The following is a 17,677-nucleotide window of genomic DNA, read 5'->3' as shown; positions in this document are numbered from 1 at the left end:
GGTTTTTTTGCATGATTATCCACCATTTTTCTTGAAATGTAACCGAGATTTGTAATCAAATCTTGGATTTCATACTTTTAGACATTATCTATCATAAAATGTATCTGGGTATTTCTTAAAGTATGTCTATATTTTGATGACTATATAAAGAAATCAATTGAAAATGTGCCGAGTTTTCGTTTGTCACAATAGCTATTTTTTTGAATGCCCACAATATTTTTGTGCTCAGAAATAGAAAAGAAGTGCAGAATTATTTTTGTTTTATTATATTTTTTGTTGGTGTGGATAATGTTAAAGTCTCAATTTGTCTGAGACTAGTAGTACTTTGTACATGTCATATCCTGAAGATTTTTGGAGGGAATTAGAAATTGTCTCAAATTTATTCATTTAAATAAGATTCTAAAAACTGGCTTGTTAGGAAAGGCAGCACCATCTGATGCTGTCACTAGAAAATGAGAAGGTCAAGATACAGAAACACTATTAATTGCTTTTAGATCTTGAACATTAACATCAAAAGTGTGAGGAAACCAGGAAAGTGTGAATGTTATAGTCTATCCTTTAATTCTCCAAAGTATACAGATTCATGTTATCTTCTTATTAGCCTTACTACATTTCTTAGGCATATTCTAATATGCCTATCAAACAAAACTTTGCAGTGTACAGAACAGTTATTAATGTTCACAATAATGTTGGTCAGAAGTTGTTTTTAAAATTCCCAGGTAATCAAATTATGTTTCATCTGGGTATGAGGATTAGTCAGCAGCTGGTTGGCTAAGTAGGAAGATGAGGAAAATATATCTGAACACTATGAACCTTACTCATAGGGTCAAATGATGGTATCTCAAAATAGAGATGGATGATTCAAGTAAATATCATTAACAAAGGACCATGTTAAAAAAAAAAAAAAACACAAAAAACTTTGAACAAATTCCAAATTGTTAAGTAATGGGTAAAAGGCATTCATTCAGAATCAACAGAAAAATGTGTGACAAATGTTCAAAGTAAATTATAAAGACATGGTGGTCAATAGTATTGATAGCCACTTAGAAGCCTATGTCAGATTATTAGTGTTTACTCAATTGGAACCAAATAATACTTTAAATTTGTTTCAGTAATTCTTATTAGGCCACCTTCCATGTATTATGCAGTTCAAGTGATCTTTAAATTATTGTCAAATTCTACCTTAAAGAGAGCTTTCACAAAGGACATGCAATTCATATCATCTAGAGTTACTGTCATTTCTAGGCTAAGTCCCATGGAAATTCATAACTTAAAAATGAAAGTCACAAAGATGCAACTGCCTTCATAATGCCAATGTAGCAGCTATAAATATTTCATGAGCATTGCATGGGCAGGGGCACATCTCCATTTTCATGAGTTAGAATTTGTACAGCTAAGTCTCCAGATTTTACTATTCATAATGCACAGTATGCCCTGTAGAGCAATCCATATAGTGTTTTTTTTAATATTTATGTTTAATGAAGAAATTACTGTTCTGAAAAAAGAACGAGGCAAGCCAAATAATTTTTTGTTAAAATTATTTTGAATAGAGACAAACTATTGAATAGAGACAAAAACAATCAACAGAAATTACCTCATGGCAGTATCTTAGCACATAAACACATAAGTTTTAGAGGAATACAAGATGACGGATCAAGACACATTAAACCTAAGTGAAAAGGTTCTTTCTAAAGGTTATAACATTAGAAATCTCATCTTAAAATAATTCGAAAGGTTAAAATGCAAAGAGTAACTTTCCTACATATAAAAATACTAGTTACAAATGATATACTTGCCTACTGTTTCATAGTTTAAATATCTGTCTATATTTTTCTGTTTTTTTCTTTTATTCAAAAAACATTTTATCTTGCTAAGATATTACCAAGTTCAATAATGAATTGCTATTGCATATTTTAAGGTAATTTATCAAAGTGCCTTATCAGTACCTGTCAGAATAAATTTTGCACTAAAAGTAATGAAAAAAGGGACTATTGTATCTGTTGAAATCAAAGAACATTACTACCGCTCAGTTATTTTCAATGGAAAGGAGAGGTGATTGCCCTCTAAATTATACTTGTCCCCTGAGAACACAGAAGCCTGAAAAATCACAGGAAACAGGCACAGGAAAAATGTCTATTCCTTGCTTTTAAAAATGAGCATTTGATATTTCATTTCATTTTTGTCATTTTGATCAATTCTTTCAAGTAGATAAATGTTGAAAAGTGCTGCACAGATCTTGGTAACGTTTACAAAAGTAAGCTAAAGGTACTGATCAGCTCATGTGTAATCCAAGGCTAATTATTCCATATTAGCATATACTATATATTATAATTAGATTGATTAGGAAGTCACAGAATTTCTTCTGAATATACTTCAGCAAGACTAAGTTTTCTAATAATGAAAACAAGCTTCAGATTTAATAGCATTCACCTGGGAGTCATCAGTTTAAATATTTTTTATTAGATTTAAACGAAGGAGGTCAGTAGGCATTCTGTAATGTTTCCCAAACTTACCACCAGAAGTTTATGTTTTATCGCTGCTATTATTTAACTGGAAGTGGGAAACACATTCTTCCATTTGTTTCTTTGTAATTTTATTTTCCAAAGGCTCCCTTGAGGTATGTAACCTTTATGTGATGAATTTGCAGTTCACTTGAAGTGTGTTAACCTTAGTTCCTTAATGAGTCTAGGTGTAATACTGAGGAGGAATTTGAGAAATAGATCATGGAGCTCAATGTCAAGTTGGATTTGTCTTGCACATCTCCAACTTTACTGTTGTTCCAGTACACGTTTTAATCACAATTCTTTAATTATGTTCTATATTTAACTGACCTATTTGAACAGGATCCAGAGCTGGTGCGGAACATCTGTCGCTGGGTTAGACAAGCTGTTCAAGTTCCTTTTTTTGCCAAGTTGACCCCAAATGTCACTGATATCGTCAGCATTGCAAGAGCTGCAAAGGAAGGTAAGAATTCCAGACTTGCATCAATTGCCTAGTTATGTAAGTATGGGACTGAATTATGTAGCCATATGAAGTATATGTCTAGCCACAAATATATGTGTATATCTTTGTTTAGAGTTTTAAGAAAAGTATTAAATTGAGCAGCTGATCTCACAAATGCAGTAGATTCACACCTGCACAAGCCTATAAATGGACTCCAAAGTTTGGCCAGGGTAAACAAGAGCATTTATAATCTTTACTAATAAACACATCTTTCACACAAAGAATTATGAAACAAAATCACAGTCACAGCAAACTACTCCAAAACAAATGACCTCATTATGAAACAATCCAGCAATAGCATTTGAACCTTTAATGAAGTAAAAACAACAACAATAACAACAACAAAAACGATACCAGCTTCCACAATGTGAAATTTCTATGAGTTCCCATTATATTTTATAAGGCCTAGTACACTGCCTTAAACATATGTTTAGTAAAAGTCCATTGAATAATAAATCATACAGTCAATGCACGATTTTACAAATCATATATACTGTGTTCTATCCAGTGGAAAATGCATCCTGATTTGCAAAAATATTGTAAATTACGTATAAAATAGCACTGAACACAAAACATTTGCCATCCTTAAATCTGTATAATAATTGGAAAAGTGAAATGGTGGTAATTAAAATTTTTATGTCTAGCATTTTAAGCACAATTGTAGGAGTGAAATTAGTGAAGACATTTGATGTGATGGAATGTTCTCAACAGGAAGTAGAGTGTGCTTTTCCTGGGTTGTGTGGGTTTCAATGGGTTTTAACAATTGTCCCTTTAAAAGTTGCAGGTAAATGTTGATGTGTTTTTCATAGGGGGTGCAGACGGTGTTACAGCCACAAATACTGTCTCGGGTCTGATGGGATTAAAAGCCGATGGTACACCCTGGCCAGCAGTGGGCATTGGGAAGAGAACTACATATGGAGGAGTGTCTGGTAGGTGTTGCCCTCTCTTTGCATTTTGCTTTCTTGGATGTTGCTAGAAAATCAGTAGGTCTTGTCACAGGCAAGAGTATTTTGTCTTCTAAGATCCCAAATTGTTATAACTCATTGCTGGCTAAAATTTCTAATAATTATGACAGATGGGGCAGTTTGAGTGTGTAGGCTCAAGTAACTGCTAGCACTGAGGTAGGGTTTTAATGTGAATTCTATTCTCTTACTCTCTGTGCTTTCCTCAGGATTTCTCATTGTCACAAGTGTCTTTTCACATATTAGAAAGAGCTAATACCAGGGCCTTCTAAGAGGAAAACATAAGCACCCTGATTATATCTTTTTCATACTTTGGATTAGTTTCCACTTTTCCTAGAATTGTGAAATCTACGTTTTCCAAAAAATTCTTGCTTTCCCAACTGTCCCAAAGAAATCGTTAAAATGTTGCTTTTGTAGTTTCAGCTGATGAGACATTTGCAGGCCTCACACCTTTGCACACTCTTTTTCATCCTTAAACACTTGCATTTAAAACATAAAAAGAAGTTTTCATCCCAAAGTCCCGTTCAGCATCTTTGCCCTGTGTACTCTGTTTCCATGACAACATGAACTTGGTCTTGCAAAGACAATGCTGTGAGGTTCTTGACTGTATGAGTATGGGGATTAATCTCCTTGGTGATAGAGACAGCGGTGAATATACAAAATATAGCAGTGTCCCACTGCTTGAGAAAGCATTGGTGAATCAGACCAAAGCGTGCTATTGGAATAAGCTGGATGGACACAAATATAAAGCACTATCCATACTGAGGCATTATGTTTTCGGAGCAGGAAGTGTGCCTATGAGCTGTGATTTAAAAAAAGAAAAAACATGGTTATATTCTGCTTTTAATTGAATGTCATTCCCGTTCCTGCAACGTCAGGAAGAGGAAGGCAGGTGAGCAGCACCTGCTCAGCGTCCAGATGCAGCTCCTTTTTATCCGGAGCTATCACACACAGGACCTTAAATATTATTGTAATGCAGAATAAAGTGGACTGCGTCAGTATGTGCCACAGGAAGAGAGTCAGGAGACTTCAGAGAAGGGCTGTAACGTGCACTATGTTTTCTGTCAGCCCATTTCAATTTTTCCAGCCTGCCATGTTGACAGCAAAAGAATAAAGGAGGTCACAGAGGGTGCTGAACATTAAAAATTAATAAAAGAACTATTGCAGTAGTATTTTATATAAGTAACACCATTCACGTTTTCTCATTTAAGCTGCAATTTCTGAATATTCTCCTATACTATAACTCAGTCTAATAAAACTACAAAATTACAGCATTAGAAAAAGTCATTTGTGTTGCAGTCTTTAAGCATACACACACTGGAAATTATAGCAGTACCTGAACACAAGTTCAGCTATACCTAAGGGCCTGTTAACATTTCCATAAAACTCCATTTCTAAGATTTATGAATTTGTATGTAAATATTCACTTGGGCTATAAGCTCAGCTAAGCCTGGGTGGAACTTTCAAAAAGTACCTAACATTTTTAAGGGCTTGTACCTCATTTCTAATAGGGTCTATATTGAGTCCCTACACGTTAGACAATCTGTTTTGAAAATAGCCTTTCTTCATAATGAAAAAATTAATAGTTTTTCTCCTTTAAAGCAATGTTTGCTTTAATTTGAGGGTAATAGAATCTGAAAAAAAAATGGTTTAAATGACAATGACAATAGAAGAAAGTTGTATAATAAAGTCCCTTCAGTACCTTGCTTAGCAAAATTGTGTTAAATAATAATGGCTTCAAATTTGAGGAGTGATGAAAACATCAAAATGGCTACCATTCCTAGTTTTATCAAATATGGCTCTCAAGACTCCAATGCAGCTTCAATATAGAGTATTACAGAAATTATGCCAGATACATTTATAAAATTAAAAAAAAAATACCAAAGCACAGTGCTAATACTTTTCCCAAGTGTTCTCTCAAAGTACTAGAATGTCTGCTTTTATAAGAGCTGCTTGAATCACGTATTTTTCTTTTTAAGTGAAAACTAAGTAGAAGTTTTGGATAGCCACCTGAAATACAACACATATCTTCCATTGCTAGAGAAGGACATTTTTCCTTTTCAGTGTTCTCTAGCTCTTCATTCAGTCTTAGTTATTTTTTCACAGAATAAAATTTCTGCTATTTGAAACGAAGGTTTTGATTTGTTTAAATGGCAAGATAGTGCGGTACTTGGGGTATTGCATCTGCTACAAGAAATTGGTCACATTTCAGTAATGTCCTTTTTAAAATGCATTAACTAATAAAAGGAGGTGATAGCATTGGGAAGACAAAATTTCAGGTAAGGAAAATCAGTGGAATTATTTCAAGTATGATTAGTCTGAAATCTAGAGTAAAGCAATGTTTTTCCAACTTTGGTTCCCAATTTATGAATATACTTTGGAGTCAAATTTAATGAACTATAATCAACATTTTTTTAAACAAATGAAATAGACTAGAAAACATGTCAGAATGCTTTGCACAGTTAGGATAAACACCGTTTGGTCAAACCTTTTTCAGTTATACGTGTAATACACACATGTATATAATTTCTGTACTGGCTCATGATATAAAAAGACAATTTTTTATTGTCGTTAACTTGAAAATGTCTGAAAGCTATTGTTTTAGAGGGAGGTCTCTTTGTTAAATAAAAAGGTCACTAAGCCTATAAAAGTCATTAAATGAAGTAATTTCTGCTTGTTACAGTTTAAAATTTATATCAAGAGGGAGAGTTAGCACCTCATTCCAAGATCTCATCCTCAGCTTTGTTATTAATATTTTAGAAACTATTTTTCCAACTCACCTGTGTGTGTGGCTGGGGAGGGGGCAAAACATAGGAACCACATTCATAATAGAATGATTTATAAATTTGAAATTCAACTGTGGGAGAAATACCTGGCAATTCATGCTCACAGTGTGAGTCCATTAATAGTCGAATTATTGAAATAAAGGTGATTTCATAGTCATAACGGTATCAAAAGAAAGCTTGTTCAGTATTCATAAGGAATATTTTCATGAAACTAGGATGACTAAACTCTCCACAATGCAAGTATTTCTGTCTAGATCATTAACTCTAAAGAAACAATATTCTCTAGCCTTCTTTGGACACTAGAGATTTTTATAATGGAAGTTTTTTGCCACCAGACTTTTCTTTTTCTAGAATCCTTGCAGAAAGTTTCTGTTAATATCAGACAACAGTTTGCTCAAGTAACACCACACAGTTGAGTAGATTATTGGGTGGTTTTGTTGTTGTTGTTGTTTGTTTGTTTTCTGAGAGGGGAAGGGAAAAAATTCCTTGGCTTTATTTATTTGATTGAAAGAAACACTCATCAGTAACTTTACAATTCCATCTTCAAGTGGATTAGTTATTATTTTTTCAAGTTTTAGTTTAGTTATTTTTTTTTCTTGTTTTAATTCCAAATTTTGACCTTTTTCTTTTCCCTGTCCCCAAATAATGTCATCTTAAGATAGTCCCTAACTGAGTGATTACTACTATATAAATGGTGTTACCCAGTTTTGGTGTTACATTTTCACATGAAGTTCTCTCTGTGGGTAAGATCCTTTTAGAAATGGTTATGCCTGCATGGCATAACTAAAATTATGGCTTTTGTGCAGCTGACTTCATGAGGATAACATTTATGCATTTACAGCTACATCAGAGAAATAGTAATCAAGCTCCTTTCAAACTCATTTGAAGGAGTTTTTGTGTTTCCTTGTGTTTTAAATGTTCTCTTTATTAATGAGGGATGAGCACATTCCTTAGGTTTATGTTATTTCATTGTCCTGTACATATTTTGTTTGTTATAAACACACACAAATACACATAAGGAAAAGTTCTAAATTTCTCTGAAGAAGAAACTTTGAAACAATGATAGATACTTTGGGCTCAATATAATTTATTTCCTACAAGCATGAAAAAGTAACAGTTTTACATTATTTTATTTTCCAAATTTGTTTTAATTTGCCAAAAAAGGAATTCTTGTTCTCAGTTTCAAATTTTGGATGCTTATTTGAAATTACTGATTCTGTATCAACTTACTTAGTTAAAACAATTGGACACATTTTGTTCAATATTAATGCTTGTAAGCTTGTTACTGATGTCTGAGTAATTCATCAGAGATGACCATCAAGATTTTAATCTCTATTTCAGGAACCCAAATTTACTAATCACATATAAGATATTGCAGAAGGTTTCAGAAATGATCATGTATTTCTCAATAAATGGTAATAGCATACTCCAGAAATGCTCTAAGATTCTACAAATAAATAATGAATAATTTGATATCTAGTTATGTGGGCTGTTAGACACTGAAGTCTACCTAAGCTCTTACAGTTACAAGCATCCTAAAGGTGATTTCACTGAAAAAATCAACATGGGAAATACCAGTAAATGAAGGTACAAGTTAGAAGTGTTGCTAGGAATTTTAAACTCTGTGCCAGTATATGGCTGGAAGTAAGTACAAAGTGTGTAGTTCAGAAAACTTGAGTGAATCAATGTAGTAGTTCAGAAAAGAATCTTAAGCACTGACTCCACAGTGTGTGACTTAGGCATGAATTGTGGGGACCATGTAGTAACTTAGCAGCATGCATGCAGCTACTGGGCATTACGTAAATACAAATCCAATGTAGTAACCCACTCTAATCAGAAAATTAAACTTATTTTTTTTAATGTATTGCTTAGTGACTGTTTGTTTAAAATGGGGAGGATGACAAAACATATAACATTGGAAAACCAGAAGTTTTAGTTGAATTTTGCTTTGAATAATTATTTTCACACATGCAAGCAACTGAAGGTTTTGGCAGGATTGCTTTAAGTTCTTACATTATACATTACAGTTATACCATAAAATGCAGTATTAGTATTTGTTTTATAGAAAGTAGTTCTAAATGGGCTGGAGTTTTTTTATGTGTCAATCATATGATTATTGGTGCATAAAATTGTTTTAGAAAAACACGCCCACTGTCATATAATTTCAGCTATCTATTGTAACCATCTTTATCAATAAAAGCTTAGATTTTAATATTGAAATGTCTAAAACATTCTGATAAAGATAGTATTTAATAATTTAAAAAAAGTGATAAATCATGGAAAAAGAATAATTAAAAGAACTTTCTACTTTATACGCACACATCTCTTTTCTTTTTTGTGTGTACCAAAATAATGCAAAAAAGGAGCCTACTATTCACATACGTAAAAACATTCTTAGACTATCACAAGTTTAACTGATCAAATAATTAAAGACCTTGTTATATAAATACATGTACTATATTTGCAGAATAGTCAAAAGTAGGTATATCAAATAAAAATGCTGAAGTACAATTTTCATTATAAATTATCAGTTTGAGAGAAGCCCACCATTAGAACTATTCTCATTTAAATCATGCTCATTTGACTATATCCCTGTACAGATTGACAAAGAATTCCCCTTCACATTATATTGCCTTTCCTGAAGCTGAGTTTCTCACTGTTTGGCCGCCGTTGGTCTGTGCAGGAGATCAGAGCCCTAATAATAGATTTTTTGACAGTGAGCTCACCTGCTACCTGCCCTACACAAATCCTTAGTGTTCGTGTTTGCTTCATGGCAACAAAGCAGACAGAAGGAAAATGCCAAGTGCTGAGTTTGAGGTACAGCCTTGCCTTGGCTTGACATTTCAGCAGAATAGCAGCTTATGAGATGCATAATTTTTCATCTGGGACTCAGCTGCCATATTCATAGATTCTTACAGCTCATCGAAGGACTGGAGTAAGGGCAAAGGTTTAAAGCATAGATCAAGTTCTACATCCTTTCCTTAGGTATTTTAAAATAACTGTGGTCCTGCAGATTAATGATAAAATCAAATAGTATTTAAGAGCCAGCAAATTCATGGGGATATGGATATTATATATTGTTTCTTTTGTTCAAAATTATGAAAATGAATTAATGCCATTTCCCCGAAAATAAGATCTAGCCAGACAATCAGCTCTGATGTGTCTTTTGGAGCAAAAATTAATATAAGACGGGTCTTATATAAGACCTGGACTTATAGTAAAATAAGACCGGGTATTATATTATGTTATATTATATTATTATATTATGTTATATTATATTATATTACATTATATTATGTTAAAAACATGGTCTAATAATATAGTAAAATAAGACCGGGTCTTATCTTAATTTTTGCTCCAAAAGACATATTAGAGCTCATTGTTCAGCTAGGTCTTATTTTCAGGGAAACACAGTGTCTGTACCTGCTCCTTAAAAAAATACTCAATAGACTTTGTAAACAAAAGGACTCTGACAAGTGTATTAAGAAAACTTACCTTTGCAGCAGTGGTAATGAATTATTAAATTTCTTTCCTCCGTGTATGTATGTGTGTGTGTTTGCGTGTGTGTGTTTTCATAAAGAATGATTTCAAGCTTGAAATTAGTCAAAAAATGTTCTATTATGAAAATAAAGCTAGAGAGTATTGTGTCACTGTTTGAGCTTGAATTTAAATATTCACAGATTCATGCATATCTACTGTACTAAAAAATCAGTGTAGGTACACGTCAGTGACTGTTTAATTTGGAACTACACATCTCTGTAAGCTTCAGAAACAGTTCACCATGTCACAGTCTCATACAGAACAATGGTAGAGTACATTCGATTAATTAAAGAAGCCTTGCAGAGAACTGAGTTCTCAGTATGTCAAGATTTCAGTTTTATGTTAAATATTTTCTAAAGGCCAGACCCTTAAATCTCAGGGGCTGTACCAAGCAGTGAGCTGTGAATTTAACCATAGGCTAACTGCTAATGATAAGGAAAAGAGTCCTAGTTGAGGCAGCTATAATACAGTCATTGGATTAGGCTATCAATCACTCGACTCCCTAAGGAAAAAGGAAGAAGACCCAACAGTGAAAAGGGAAATTAGGAAAGGAGGGCATGACTAGAATGAGATTCCTCACCATCCTTATCCATTCGTCACTTAAATCCCTAAAGCATCAGACCAAACTTTCCAGCATTACTCTGACTATAAAGCAAACACATTTATTCCTAACATCTAGAGAACTAGCAGAATGTCACTGGCTCTCAGTAGTTGAAACTCACTAGAAGCAAATGCCCGATTGCATAATAAAAATTAGATTAACCCTTAATTTTGGGATTTAAGATTTATGTATATAATACTTTTTTTATTATTTTCAGGTATACATGTATATGATCTTTTATTTATAAGGATTCATGTATGTTGGTAAGGGAAATAATCTTATTTAACTTCTCAACTGTAGCTAAGTTTTATTATGAAGTCCTATTGGTGAGGTGAGATTGTTAGCTCAGCGGTTCTCAAAATTTGTGTGCACCAGAACCTGAAGAACTTGTTAGAATACAGATTGCTGGATGCCTCCCCCAGAGTGCCTGACACAAAAGTCTGTGAGGGCCTGAGAGTATGCATGGAACAGTAGATGAGGAAAGGTTAGTGTCACTGAGCTTTGTGCTTTAAGTATCTTATTTCCAAAATAATATCAAAGGCTTTAATCAGTCATAAAGTTAGAGAATCATGGTATTCCATAAATAAATGCTGAATCTCTGCCCACAGCTAACTATCTGACATAAACTGTAGTGAATAGGGTCAGAATTCCTTCTTAGGAAAAGAAGTAAAATACAGTATTTGAGGTCTCAAAAAATAAAGAATATGTTACTCCATTTAATATTAAATTTGGGAGGCTTCTAGTCAAGATTGCGGAATAGGTAAATGCTTTGCTTGTATCCTCCCAAGACCACAACAGAATTACATTTAAATTATAGAACAATCATCATTAAGAACCACCTGAAGTCTAGCTGACCAGAAGTCCTATAACTAAGGATGTACAGAAAAAGCCACGTCGAGATTGGTAGGAAGGGAGGAGATGCAGAAAGTCTGTTCCCACACCCACATGTGTCAGTTGAGAATCAGGAGGGGTATCTTGGTCTGAAGAGCAAGGAGTCCCAGCTCCACACCAGTCTCCCAGCTCGGGGTTCCAGTGATAAAGAGAGAAGTCCCCATAATTTCAGGCTGTGAAAACAACTGGAGATTGTTGCTGAGTGAGACAGAGGTCTGCGGGACTCCCAGGCGTTCCTCTTAAAGGGCCTGTGCATGCACTTACTCACTGACTCACTCGCTCTGAGCTCTAGTGCTGGGACAGCAGCTCAAAAGCTGCCAGGGACACATGGGGAGGAACCAAATGGTCTGGCTAACAGGTAAGGAATGGAGGGGCAGTTTTCTCCCAGAAAGAAGTGCTGTCAAAAGCCGTCATTTCTTTGTTCAGCCCTCCTGCCACCCAGCATGCAGACGCAGGTGGTCACCATATTTGAGTCTCCATCACACTAATACCTTTCATACCACCCTGGTGATTCCCTGAATCCCCACCCCACCCAACTCACAGGCACACCTAAACTCCTCCCAGTAGCATTTCCATACAAACAGCCTGTCTTGGCTCATGCTGCATACTTAACTAAAATCTCTCAAAAGTTCACAAAACCCAAACAAGCTGCAACTGGCCTCAGTGTGGCTTATACCTCTTTCTAAGCAGCTGCAAGACCAGTACCAGTGGCAGCCTACCTCCATTCATAGCTTAGTGTCTCCTGGGCATCTTCAAGCCCAGCACAAGTGACAACCAACTGCAGATTACTTTGTAGCTCATACTAAATGGCTCTGGGTAGGGCACAGGCAGCAGCTGGCCTTGGCCTGCATCTGAGCCCCTTCCAAGAGGCCCCAGAACCAACACATCTGGAGGCCAGTTTCAGACCAAACTAGAGCACCACCCAATGACTTCCCCAAAGAACACACCCAGGAGGCAGACTTGACAGGCACCAGCCCCACTAAAGTGAATCCTGCTCAGTAGGGTCAACCCCTGAACAACAGCTCCTCCATTGCAGTTACAATCAGTCCTCACACCAGTCAGCCTAAGAGTGAATTCTTCCCACTGATGTGCAAACAGCAACAAAGGCTCAACTACAACAGGAGGGCACACACAAGGGACATATATGGAATACCTGGCTCAGGTGACCAGGGATATGTGGCACTGTACCCCATAGGACCTTTACTACATAAGACCACTCTACTAAGACCAGGAGACATAGCAGCTCTACCTAATATGTAGAAACAAGCACTGGGAGGTAGCCAAATAAGGAGACAAAGGAACATGTCCCACATGAAAGAAGAGAATAAAACTCCAGAAAAAAAACCAACTAAACAAAATGGAGACAATCTACCACACACAGAGTTCAATACACTGGTAATAAGGGTGCTCAATGGTCTCAGGGAGAACTTCAAAAAAGAGCTAGAAAACATAAAATGGAGATAGAAAGCATAAAAAGAACCAGTCAGAAATGAAGAATACAATAAGTAAAATGAAGAATAGAGTAGAGGGAATCAATAGTAGAATAGATGAAGCAGAGAATCGAGTCAGCAATTTGGAAGATAAGGTAGCAGAAAATACCCATCAGAACAGCAACAACAAAAAAGAATCCAAAAAAATGAGAATAGTTTAAGAGGCTTCTGGGACAACATCTAGTATACCAGCATATGCACCATAGGGGCACCAGAAGGAGAAGAGACAGAGCAAGGAATTGAAAACATATTTGAAGACCTAATAATGGAAAACTTCCCTACCCTGGCATAGTAAATAGACACAGAAGCCCAGGAAGCACAGAGAGTCCCAAACAAGATGAACCCAAACAGGCCCACACCAATACACATTATAAGTAAAATGCCAAAGTTTAAAGACAAAGAGAGAATTTTAAAAGCAGCAAGAGAAAAACAGTTAGTTACCTACAAGAGAGCTCCCATAAGACTGTCAGCTGATTTCTCAATAGAAACTGCAGGCCAGAAGGGATTGACATGAAATATTCCAAGTGACGAAAAGCAAGGACCTACAACCAAGATTAGTCTACCCAGCAAAGCTATCATTCAAAATCAAAGAACAGATAAAGAGCTTTCCAGACAAGACAAAGCTAAAGAAGTTCATCACCACCAAACCAGTATTACAAGAAATGTTAAAGGGACTTCTATAAGAAGATGAAGAGAAAAAAAAAAAAAGATAAAAAATATGAATAATGAAATGGCAATAACTACATATCTATCAACATTACTTTAAATGTAAATGGATTAAGTGCTCTAATCAAAAAGCATAGGAAGGGTGAATGGATAAGAAAAGACCGTTACATATGCTACCTATGAGAGGCTTCCTTCATATCGAAAGTCACACACAGACTGAAAGTAAAGGAATGGAAAAAGATATTTCATGAAAATACAAACAAATGAAAAAATCTGGGGTAGCAGTACTTATACCAGACAAAATAGACTTTAAAACATAGGCTATAACAAGAGACAGAGAACGACCCAGTAATTTCACTTCTGGGTATTTATCAGAAGAAACACAAAAGACATATGCATCCATTTGTTCATTGCCGCATTTTTACAATAGCCAAGATATGGAAGCAATGTGCATATCTACCAAAGGATTAATATATAAAGAAGAGGATATATATATATATAGAATGGAATGTTACTCAGCCATAAAAAGAATGAAATCTTGCCATTTGTAACAACATGGATGGACATAGAGGGTATTATGCTAAGTGAAATAAGTCAGACAGAGAAAGACAAAACCATATGATTTCACTTATATGTGGAAATTTTGGGGTTTTTTAGATTTCACTTAATCTAAAAATAAATGAACAAAGCAGTAACAAATTCAGATACAGAGAACATTTTGACAGTTGTTAGATGGGAGTGGTTTTGGAGGGAATGAGTGAAAAAAGGGAAGGGATTAAGAAGTACAATCAGTAGTTAGAATATAGTCTTGGGTTTGCAAACTTTAGCTTAAGGAATATAATCAATATTGTAGTCAGTATGTATGACAGATGGGTACTAGATTAATCAGCATGAGCACTTCATAAGTTACATAAATATCTAATCACTGTGTTGTATACCTGAAACTAATGCAATATTGTATGTCAACTATAACTGAAAAAAAATTGTTTAATTAGTAAAAGAAGATTTCATGTTGAATGCAAACCATTGTTTATGCAAAAATAATCCATTCTGAGTGCCACTAAAGTCAATTTTTGGATAGTAGCAATCCTTTGGAAAGGAAACAAGGGTCAGGGGCAGACAAGGGTAAAATTAAGCTTACAATTGTGAAATAGTATGCTTTTTTCTTTTTGACTTTGTGTAGTTACTAATATATTGAACAGTAACAATTCTCTCCCAGGATAAGTGCTTACATATCAGTGAAACTGGTTATTTTCTCTGGCTCTTAAAATGTAGGAGACAACAGTATTTGTAGCCTCCTGCTCTTCTCTCTTCATTAATTCTTTCCTGTAATCCCTGTACAATGATATCCTTTTATCAGTAGAAGAGAGGAGATAACCAATGATGTGGGGATAGGCTGTTTCAATACCTGGTACCCCTGCCTGTTAGCATAGATACACACTATGTAGAGTCTTCCAAAGTCTGTTTGCAACACTGTTTTTCAACCAAGGAAGCTCTTGCAGCTTTCTGAGATGGAGGAGTGTCCTGGTATACAGTCCTCACATCAGTACCATATGAATCCCTGATAGCAAGCTGCACCAAAAATTCTAAGAGGTCCTTAAGTGTGGGGCATGGAGAGCCCGTGAGACACTTGCAGTATGTTACGGTGAAAGGTGCATACTGCCAAGATGACACAGGAAGAGTTAGGATTGGAACACAGGAGGCAAAGCAACCTGGTCCAGCCAGTTGAACATCACTTGCTATGCTTTTGAAGTGTCCAATACTTTGATTCAATGTGTGTAAGAATTTTACATACACTATTTTAGTGTTCTTTAAGTTTTTATGCTCATGAATACTCTACATTAAAAATTATAAACTATGTACACCTCACCCATTTTAATCAAACTTACAAATTATAGCCATAAGTTTAAGAGTAGCAAAAGACAATCTTCCATGTTCTGAAGATAATTCCTAAATCATCACTACATCACTCTTTTCAATAAACCTAATAGAGTCTAATAGCATAGTGATTTCTTCCCCCCTTTTCATTTTACTTCCTCACCAAATTTTATCTGTTTTTGTATATTTTCAAGGTTGAACATCTTTTATGGATCATCCTATGAAATTTCTCTGTTAGAAAATATATGTCTATAGATGGACATTACATATTTCTTTTAAATTTCTGGGTTAAGGCTATAAGTGATAATTTTTCTTTTGTCTTGTTAGAATTTATAATTTATACTTCATCATAATAATATAAATACATTATGAACAGTGATAATCATTCAACAAAAAGTAAATTTTATTGGAAATACATTTCTTACTGAGAAATATGGCTTTTAAAAACAAATTTTTCATGTACCTATTAATGCATATTATTCCTTAAAATGTCATCATTCTATTCTTTTTAGTTTTTTAGATATGAACACTGAATATTCTTGTTCATCTAAATTTATTATAGTTATTTCACTCAAATCTTTGAATACCTTTCGCATTATAAGCTAAATATTACTTGGTTATCTTCACCAAAAATAATTAGGCAATTTGATGAGTTTCTCTTTCAGTTTTTGTTGAAGCAATAACTTTGAAGTCACCTGATTTGCAAAAATATTTGTTAACCAATCATAAGTCACGTCTTTAAAAACAACACCAATATTTGAATTGTTTTGTTTGGTGCTCCATCATTTTTTCATTATAGGGCTATATGTAATTGTAATATTTGAAATCATTGAGAAATATGTTTTTTTTCTAAGTTGGAAAGGACTGTGGAAACATGGGAGTTGGGAACAGGAGAACGAGCATGCTATCTTGTCTACACTTTTTCTCAGGCATATAAAATTTAGGAAATATTTCATATGCAAATTTGGGATCTAGAAAATAATTTATTTAAAAGCAGTTTTGCCCATTGGGTATATACTTATGTGAGAAGTACAACACTGGGCATAAATACTTCTATGAGAATACCAATAGTTTATTTCACCAAATCTTCACACAACTTTATGACAGCTAAGCAGTACCTTGGTTTTCCATTTTATATAAACTCAAAACTGTCTCTTAAAGTAGCACCAGCCATTCTAAAAAAAATTTCATGCATGGGTTAGTAAATCTCAGTATATAAGTTTATATGTGCTTGTGGTAGTATTTGAAAAGTTACATTGCTACACTTTTGTGTTATTGGCAGAATGGATCAGCATTTCTCATTCCTCAGCAGTGACTATTGAAGCAATGGGTAGTAACTATGTGGGAATATCAAGGCCTTTAAATAATATATTTATGTGCCTGGCACTGTATTGCCCACTTTATATGCATTCTTATTTAAATAACTCTATGAGGGCCCATTTAACAAACTTAGAAACTCAAACTCCAGATGGTTAAGCAACTTGCCAAAGTTTACATAGTCAGAATGTGTCATATCTGGATTCAGACTCAGATCTGTCTCCAAGGACGAACTGCTAGGCATTTTTTTTATCAATGTCTTCATTCAATATATGCCACGATAACTCTGTCTAAATATAGTATACTCATTAAGTATAGGGTACAACTGTCATTAAAGTTTATTCTATCTGGATTTGAAAATCTATGAGTGTACTCTTCTGTGACCATTGTCAAAATCATGCCCCTTATTAGCTATATCATTTCATTTCATGTTAGAAAATTGAGTCAAATAGGTGAATTAGGGAAAAATTCTTGAATTCATTTCAAACAACAGCAACAACAAAAAAATAACAGGAAACATTCAGGCATTTTTCTTAAAATGGA

General features: G+C 34.6%; 1 protein-coding gene across 1 annotated transcript in view; it reads left to right on the top strand.

Annotated features, from left to right (window-relative positions):
- DPYD (dihydropyrimidine dehydrogenase) overlaps positions 1 to 17,677 on the top strand; it is an 830,145-nt gene that overhangs the window by 565,888 nt on the left and 246,580 nt on the right. Inside the window, 2 exon segments of the mRNA XM_033092743.1 lie at positions 2,844 to 2,964; positions 3,813 to 3,932. Coding sequence (XP_032948634.1) covers positions 2,844 to 2,964; positions 3,813 to 3,932 — 241 coding nt within the window.

The sequence above is a fragment of the Rhinolophus ferrumequinum genome, chromosome 22 (genome assembly GCF_004115265.2).
Source record: "Rhinolophus ferrumequinum isolate MPI-CBG mRhiFer1 chromosome 22, mRhiFer1_v1.p, whole genome shotgun sequence".
In the NCBI taxonomy this organism is placed as follows: Eukaryota; Metazoa; Chordata; class Mammalia; order Chiroptera; family Rhinolophidae; genus Rhinolophus; species Rhinolophus ferrumequinum.
Note: the sequence above shows the minus strand (reverse complement) of the source record. Positions and strands in the feature narration are given on the sequence as shown.